This window comes from Ovis aries, chromosome 1 (genome assembly GCF_016772045.2).
Source record: "Ovis aries strain OAR_USU_Benz2616 breed Rambouillet chromosome 1, ARS-UI_Ramb_v3.0, whole genome shotgun sequence".
NCBI lineage: Eukaryota > Metazoa > Chordata > Mammalia > Artiodactyla > Bovidae > Ovis > Ovis aries.
In genome coordinates, this window is record NC_056054.1 from 81221930 (window position 1) to 81231215 (window position 9286).

At 37.1% G+C, this 9286-nt stretch overlaps 1 protein-coding gene across 1 annotated transcript; it reads right to left on the reverse strand.

The window, feature by feature from the left end:
- Nucleotides 1-7575: 7575 nt before the first annotated feature.
- Nucleotides 7576-7923, reverse strand: LOC101119090 (small ribosomal subunit protein eS27-like). The gene has a single exon (XM_004002250.6). It carries the CDS (start codon nt 7907-7909, stop codon nt 7655-7657), a length of 255 nt encoding a protein of 84 aa, XP_004002299.2. The 5' UTR covers nt 7910-7923; the 3' UTR covers nt 7576-7654.
- Nucleotides 7924-9286: the final 1363 nt, after the last annotated feature.

The window sequence follows — 9286 nt, forward strand, 5'->3', positions numbered from 1 at the left end:
TTGAAATGAAATACTTTCTGTTCCAATAAGTTTAATATTTCTCTTATTATTGGGAAAAAAGAATTTCTGCTGTTGAGACTTTTCATTCTCAGATATCAGTAAACTTGTTGACTTAATCTGGCATTAATGGGGAATGGCATCTTTAGAGCTCAAACTCTATCTAGCTAGTTCCATGACTTTTATGCTATTTTAGATGTATGTTTGAATTAATAAAGCATCTTGTGATTTCATATATCTTAATGTGTTATATGATATATGTAAGTACACTGTACATATTAAATTTTTCCTTAGTAAACTAAAGTACTTAAATTTGCTTCAGATAGTCCTAGATTAAATCAATGCTCAATCATTTACTGGTGTAACTGTTGTTTAATCACCAAGTTGTGTCCAACTCTTTTGCAACCCCATGGACTAGAGCCTCCCAAACTACTCTGTCCATGGAATTTCCCAGACAAGAATACTGGAGTTGGTTGCCATTTCCTTCTCCAGGGGATTTTCCCATGACTGTAGGCAAGTTATTTAGAAACTAGGTCCTATGATCTATCTGACACTATCTTATGGAGTATTACAAAGAAAAATAATATGATAAATGAAAAATGTCTCACATGGTCTCTGACACTCAGGAGGTAAATAATAAGTAGAAATGACTAGTGTTATTAGTGTATAAAAATTTGATTTTCTAATGAAACGGAAAGGTTCAAAATTCTTTAGAGAAATTGATCAGGACCTTTATACCATATTGTGGTCCATGCTACCTCTTGACTCAGAAGCAACATATCATAAGACATTTGTTCATTTAATAAATAAAAGTGCACTTTTTTTTCCATATAGATATTGAGTTATTCAGGTTTGTGTTTTGTCTTCCCCAAGTATGTCAATTTCCCCTTTGGACTGCTCTCAACTTTATAAATAAATAAATAACGAATTATCTATACATGTGAGTCTACTTCTGACTGCTCTATTCTGTTTTACTGATCTATTTGTTTTTCTTTACGCCAACATAACACAGAAAAGACATTTAAATGTTAGAAGGTATTAAATTTAAAGTATGTGTGAGATATGTTTCATTTGTGAATATGGTACACCTGATTTTATTTAAGTTTAAAAATCTGAGATTTAAGATATCAAAATGGCAGGTATTATTTTGATTACCGAGGATATGAATACAAATTATTTTCAGGCCTTTTAAAGATAAATTTCATAAAAATGTTATTCTGAGTAAATAAGCAAATGAAAGGCTGATTGATGATACTTGATATAGACAATGTTTTATTTGTCATTCTTTGTCATGGGCCATTTGTAGCCATAAACCAAAAATATTAAAAAAAATAATAGAGAGAGAGAAAAGAATTTCCAGAATCTTAGCCTCAATAACATTTTTCAAAGTGAGGACAAATCCCTATCACAGTGACTTGCACAAAATGAAAACAGTGAAAGTGTTGGTCACTGAGTCATGTCCAACTCTTTGTGATTCCATATAGATCACAGGCTCCTCTGTCTATGGAATTCTCCAGGCAAGAACACTGAAATGGCCATTCCATTCTCCAGGAGATCTTCCTGACCCAGGGATCAAACTCGAGTCTCCCACATTGCAAGCACACTGTTTACTGTCTGAGTCATCAGGGACACCCAAAAAGACTTGCCAAAAAATAGGGGAAAATAGTCAATAATAAATATATGCTGCATGAACTAATGAATGCATGAAAAAAATGAACGTTGGGGACATACAGATTGCTTTGAACATTTTCTATGATATTATGATTGACATAATGGTTACTTTCATATATGGCAAAGGCTGACCATCCTGAGATAATATGATAATTTTAAGAAATATCAGATTTTGAAATGAGATATGAATATGTATGAATATGAATATCTCACCTCTCACAACTATGTAAGGCAATATGCATTCAAACTTTTCTATTTCTAAAATTTCTTTCCATCTCTTTTAAGGTGTATTACATTAAAAAAAATCTCATACTGACTTATCTTCCCAACTCACTTTCCCAACTGTTACACACACATGAAAGCAACAGTTTTCTATAAATCTTTCAATGGTTGGCTAATTCCAAGTCAGTTATGTGCTCACACTGTGATAAAATTATAATGTATTTCTCTTCCTAAAGTTTGGATTTACTTCAGACCTTGGAATGTGGATTATAACACAACAAATCTCACCATCTGGAGGTTTGCAAGTCATAATATTTTTTACCTTTATTGTCACTGCATCTCTTCATAAATTCATAAGTATATGAGAATAAACATACACTATTCCTTGCAGTTTGTCAGTACAATAGACATTTGTGACAAGTAAATTGCTAACAAAACATTTATAACAAATATGATCTGGATGATAAGTTGTACCTTTAAAATAGAAATAAAAATTTCCAGACATCTAATTTTTATATTACGGGCTTAAGAACAGAATTTTCTCATTTGAAGAATTAAGTGAGCTGACAGTTACTGAGTAACAAAAACCTACCAGCTACAATCGACTGCACTGTTGTAGAGTTCAACCTTTTGAAAAGCCTATCTTTTATTCCCTAGATGCTAATAAGCTTCCCAACTTGATAAAAAGTTGACTTACCATACAGGTGATGCCTCATAAAGATGGGTCTATACAACATCCTTGAGAAATCATGTTCAGATACTGCAGACTTTCAGGTTAGTGAGAAAGATAGATGCAAGATCTGTGAAATTTGAAATCAGTTAAATTTTGAAAAATATATATTGACAATTATTTCAAAGGTCTGTAAACATGATACAAACACTTACCGATTGAAATTTTCTAATTGACACAAAGTCATTTTCCCAACATTTCTGGTTGAAGGGTGAGGAAAGGTGAAGTTGGCACGGATTGTGCCTGCTTTAAGCAGTATCATTCTTACTAATTTTAGCTTTGAGCCTATTGAAACAATTTAAATTATATGGAAGACAATATATTTGGCCATTTCCTTTATTTCTCCCAGTAGTAATCAGAAGTCATGGTGGTAATTCATTCAGTTCAGTCCAGTACCTCATTTGTGTCCAGTTCTTTTTGACCCCATGGGTGAAGCACACCAGGCCTCCTTGTCCATCACCAACTCCTGGAGCTTACTCAAATGCATATCCATCGTGTAGTGATGCCATCCAACCATCTCATCCTTTGTCGTCCCCTTCTCCTCCTGCCTTCAATCTTTCCCAGCACCAGGGTATTTTCCAATGAGTCAGTTCTTCACATCAAGTGCCCAAAGTATTGGAGTTTCAGCTTCAGAATCAGTCCTTCCAATGAGCATTCAGGACTGATTCTCTTTAGGATTGACTGGTTTGATCTCCTTGAAGTCCAGGGGACTCTCCAGAGTTTTCTCTACCAGTTCAGTTCAGTCACTCAGTCGTGTCCAACTCTTTGCGGCCCCATGAATCACAGCACGCCAGGCCTCCCTGTCCATCACCAACTCCCAGAGTTCACTCAGACTCATGTCCATCAAGTCAGTGATGCCATCCAGCCATCTCATCCTCGGTCGTCCCCTTCTCCTCCTGCCCCCAATCCCTCCCAGCATCAGAGTCTTTTCCAATGAGTCAACTCTTCGCATGAGGTGGTCAAAGCACTGGAGTTTCAGCTTTAGCATCATTCCTTCCAAAGAAATGCCAGGGCTGATCTCCTTCAGAATGGACTGGTTGGATCTTCTTACAGTCCAAGGGACTCTCAAGAGTCTTCTCCAACACCACAGTTCAAAAGCATCAATTCTTCTGTGCTCAGCCTTCTTCACAGTCCAACTCTCACATCCATACATGACTACTGTAAAAATCATAGCTTTGACTAGATGGACCTTTGTTGGCAAAGTAATGTCTCTGCTTTTTAGTATGCTATCTAGGTTGGTCATAACTTTTCCTCCAAGGAGTAGACGTCTTTTAATTTCATGGCTGCAGTCACCATCTGCAGTGATTTTGAAGCTCCCCAAAATAAAGTCTCTATTTCCACTGTTTCCCCCATCTATTTTCCATGAAGTGATGGAACCAGATGTCATGATCTTAATTTTCTGAATGTTGAGTTTTAAGTCAACTTTTACTCTCCTCTTTCACTTTCATCAAGAGGCTCTTTAGTTCTTCGCTTTCTGCCATAAGGGTGGTGTCATCTGCATATCTGAGATTACTGAAATTTCTTCCAGCAACCTTGATTCCAGCTTGTGCTTCATCTAGCCCAGCATTTTGCATGATGTACTCTGCATATAAGTTAAATAAGCAGGGTTACAATATGCAGTCTTGTACACCTTTCCCAATTTGGAACCAGTCTTTTTTGTTCATTTGTTCCATGTCCATTTCTAACTGCAGCTTCTTAACCTGCATACAGATTTCTCAAGAGGCAGGTCAGGTGGTCTGATATTTCCATCTCTTGAAGAATTTTCCAGTTTGTTGTGATCCACACAGTCAAAGGCTTTGGCATAGTCAATAAAGCAGAAGTAGATGTTTTTTCTGGAACTCTCTTGCTTTCTCAATCATCCAACAGATGTTAGCAATTTGATCTCTGTTTGTTTTTTTTTTTTTTCTTTGCCTTTTCTAAATCCAGCTTGAACATCTGGAAGTTCACAGTTCACGTACGGCTGAAGCCTGGCTTTGAGAATTTTGAGCATCACTTTGCTAGCATGTGAGATGTAATTGTGAGGTGGTTTGAACATTCTTTGGCATTGCCTTTCTTTGGGTTTGGAATGAAAACTGATTTTTTCTAGTCCTGCGGCTACTGCTGAGTTTTCCAAATTTGCTGGCATATTGAGTACAGCACTTTCACAGCATCATCTTCATCAATAATGACAGAATGATCTCCATTTGTTTTCAAGGCAAACCACTCAATATTATAGTAATCCAAGTCTATGCCCAAGCAGTAATGCTCAAGAAGCTGAAGTTGAATGGTTCTATGAAGATCTACAGGACCTTCTAGAACTAACACCCCAAAAAGATGTCCTTTTCATTATAGGGGACTGGAATGCAAAAGTAGGTTATTCATTAGGTTTGTGATTAAATTTTGTTCAAGTAAGTAATCTGAGAATATGCTAAGGGAATTTTAAGACTTTTCAAATGGAGATAACAAAAAAGGCATAAAATAGGACATGTACTCCCGCAGAATAAGACTTTGCTTTTCTGAATACTACCTGCACCTGAACTCTGGAAATCATGCAATAGTGTTTTAGATATTCATCTGTAAATTTCCAGCAAAAGCTATTCATACATTCATTCATTCAAAATAAAATTGTTGAGCACTGACTCAAAATTTCTTGGTATTGTACAAGTCACTGGTAAAATTGAATAAGAAAGGATACCTATCCTCAAAGAGATCACTAACTCATATAGATTCCAAATTAGTAAATGACCTTTGCAACATGTTTTTTATAGGTTCTATAGTAAAGGTAATGCAACTGCAATGAATGCATTGAAAAAAGTTTAAGTCAATCCTACTTGAGAGTGAGATGGTGGAAGCACAGACAGTTTTAAAAAGAAAATGAAGCTTGAGTAGAATTTTAAAGAAAAAAAAAGAGAAGATTTCCAAAGATGTAATATAAAGGAAAGAAGTTTTAGAATGAGGATATGTGTATGGGGAACTTCTTGGCTGAAAATAAAAATGTAAATTACAAAGCTAATTATGATCTTTTGATATAATATTTCCACAGAGGCATTCATTGATATATAGCCTAATTTGAAATCTAGTGTGGCCTAAATTTAGGTGTGGGGACTACTGAAACATTTTCACTGCCTTTACTTAGAGCCTATTAAGTTAGCAAAATATAATCACATAATGTGGAACACTTTACTGATGATTTCTGTGTGGTTCTTGGAAAAGAATTTTCTCCATGCATAGGTGTTAATAGTCTGATCACATACTTTAAGAATAGAAAATCATATTTCTAACGTGTTATTTGAAAGCAGTTGCAGTGTAGTTTTATACTGTAATCTTCTAAAATATTATAGGATTTCTTTGCATTAACCTTTGGACATTTGAGCTGATACATTTTGTTACCAGAATTTCACAGATCAAATTCACACAGTAGTTTGTATTTTCTCTCCCTCAGATTTACTAATTTAAGAAGTGATTGGTTTGTTTTCAATCATAACACATGTATGTAACAGAGTTGTTTCCAATTTAAGAGGAAAAAAATATGTAGTTTCTCAAAATATATTACGGCCCTCAGCTACCAGGATTAACAGGTAAATTTGTCTTCTTTCTCCAGTCCCCAGCCTCCTTTCCTGGTACGTCCATTTCCAGAGGTAAGGATGGATATCACTATACAAAAGTATTGCCTTGATGATGGAAGACTATGAAACTGATGTATTATCCTTCATAACTAGTTCTTTGTTGCTGTTGTATGTTCAAAAGATGAAGTTCTGTGATCACTGTTGAAGCATAAATTCCCCTTTATACTGCTCACTTTAAACTATTAATGCCTTCTGAAAATCTGCCTGTCTTCTGCAATCTGTCTGGGCAGATCTTTCACCTTGCCCTGCTTTCACTGTTGTTGCAGTAGGCCTTTGCTTTTTCCAATGCTCTTTCTAATGTGCTCTTGGCTTTCTTAAAATTATAAATGGAAATTTTACATTTAGGAATGAAGGATTAAGTTAATTCATATTGGTAATCTAGCAAGGGATCCTTTTGCAATGTTTTATTTAATTTTAGTCCTCAGAAAGTCCACTCAAAATGGAAAGCATTGACTAAGCACTCATACATGAGCACAGTTTTGGTGGTGCAGGCTGAGAGCAGAAAGGCTGGCCTCAGGCATGCCCCTGACAGCCAAACAAGGAGAAATTTGAGGGGTGGGAGGTCAAAAACCTATATCTGAAGCAGAAAATTTCCTTAGATAGGTAATTTAATTTCTTAAATTTAAAAATAAACGTAATATTTTGCACTACAGTAGCTTATAATTGAATTGACTGTATGGAAAAATGCAGAGTAAAATACAGAGAGAGGGATGGGTGATAAGCAGAGCAAAGTAGGTAGCATGCAAATGGAGGAAAATGCCCCAAATTAGTAAATGGCATTACGCTTTGCAAGCATGGCTTGAAATTCTGTCTCAGAAATGGCATAGAGGATGCTGTCCATGTGCTCCCAAGATGTCCTTCACTGGACCAGTACATCTCCCCTCAACTATTGACTAATGGCTCATAATCTCCTGCATCTGCCAGAGCATTGCCCTCACTTGAACTGGATCTGCCTCTCTGAGGAGTTTTACACCATAGCAAGATCCCAATGACAAATGGACTCTGGGATGCAAAGGTAATGCACCCTGCCTCAGCATGGGACCTCACTTTCTTCCTGAGGGCATATGTTTAATATATCATTTTGAAAACAAAAATGCTCTAAGGCTCTGCTTTTTGGAATCCTACCTAAGATGATGCCAAAATATATTCTGGAAACAGATTATAAGGATATGGTTCTGAAAGTGAGTCATTTGCTAGCAGGGAGGCAATAAGCTCCCAATAAGATAGAAAAAGCGGGGAGGGGAGGGCTTCCTTGGTGGCTCAGTGGTAAGAATCCACCTTCCAATGCAGGAGAGAAGGGTTCAGTCCCTGGGTAGGGAAGATCTCCTGGAGAAGGAAATGGCAACCCACTTTATTATTTTTTTTTTATTTTTTTATCCAAAACGTGTTTATTGGGATGGTTTCCCGTTCATCTTGATACAGGGTACTTTTAGTGCTGCTTCTGTCTGAAAGAGCATCCTTCTGTAAGCCTTGCTTTTCCTCCTGTAGGCTGGCAGAGGACAGTAGAGCAGCCAACACACAAAACTACTGTTTGTGCATGGCTGAAGACGGTGGTGATTTTATAGCATCCTGGGCACTTTACATCCATGAAATAGGAACTGGGGCTCTGCACCAGGCGCTTCTTCTTGTGTTTCCTCTTCTCCTCTTCTGGAGAGGGATGAAGAAGATCCTTTGCGAGAGGCATGTTCTCGTGAGGAGGTCATCACCGCCGGAAAGGGGCAACCCACTTTAGTATTCTTTCCTGGAGAATCCAATGGAAAGAGGAGTCTGGCGGCCTATAGTCCATAGGATTGTGAAGAGTAGACCATGACTTGGTGATTAAACAACAACAACAATAAAGTAGGAAAAATATTAGTAGGGCCTGAGGGACTGTAACAGTGACTGCTCAGACTTTCACTGATTACTTAGAACAGGCTGTTTATGGAAGATAATTATCTGGCTGGTGTAGCAATTCTAACATTTCAATGTAAATAGTAATTAATAAAACTGTGGAACTTGATGTTTGTTTCTAAGTTCCATTGATGTACAGAAGAGAGAAAATTAGAGACTTAGAACTATAATCAGTCTCATGAGGGTCAGGAAGCTTCCTCGGAGGCTCATTTGGATACTCTTTATTGCTCACAACCAGAGGAGGGGCAGCAGTGAAGAGCAGGTACAGGACCAAATTGTAAGATTTGGAGATTTGTAAAGAAGGTGGAATTTTAGTCCAGACAAGAGTCCAATGCCAAAGGCAGAGCCTTAATAACAAAGAGTGATCCTGAGACATGAGAGGGGATATCTAGTCTGATGCACTTGAGAATCTTGAACTCTCAATTCATTTTGTCACCTCGATATCAGCTGACTTGACTTCCCACCCATGGAGAGTCCTCAAATGAAGCAAATGCCTTACAAAACTACACTTGCCCTCCTTGGGATCTGTCCTACCTACCTTCTTCATCATCCATAATTAGAGAATAATGTGCCACATTTTCAAGTGAAGCCATTTTCCAGTTAGACAAATACTGGGTAAAAATGATCATTTAAGTAAATAGCACTTATGCTTAAAATGCAAAACTCACTGTAGGGAAGCTGACCCCTATTTATTGTACCTAGTATTGAGCCATGCTAATCAGGCCAGCATTAAGCAAGGCCTGACTGTGAAAGAGCTTGGCCTTCTACAGGAGGAGATGGATTATATGCCAAATGAGCTGCAAGACCCAGCTCACATGTATCAGCATGAAAAAGGAAAATATGCCAGAAATGTATTCTGAGAGGGCTGGAACAAAGAAAGCAGACAGAGACTGAAAAATGGAGTTTTTTAATATGCAAATATTTTCCCATGACACAAGATTTAACTTCCTGCAAGGGGTTTGGAAAGTGTTCCAAATACACTATTGGTTGGCCCTTCAATTCTTGGAAAATTAAACGGATCACACTAACTGAAATAAGGAAGCTAGAACTCTGTGACAGATTGAATAAAGGATTTAAAAAAAAAAAAAAAAACCCTCCAAGATTTGGGCATACTAGAGTGGGTCCACTATAAAGATTCAAAATCCACAAGATGGTGATTTCTAAAGATGAA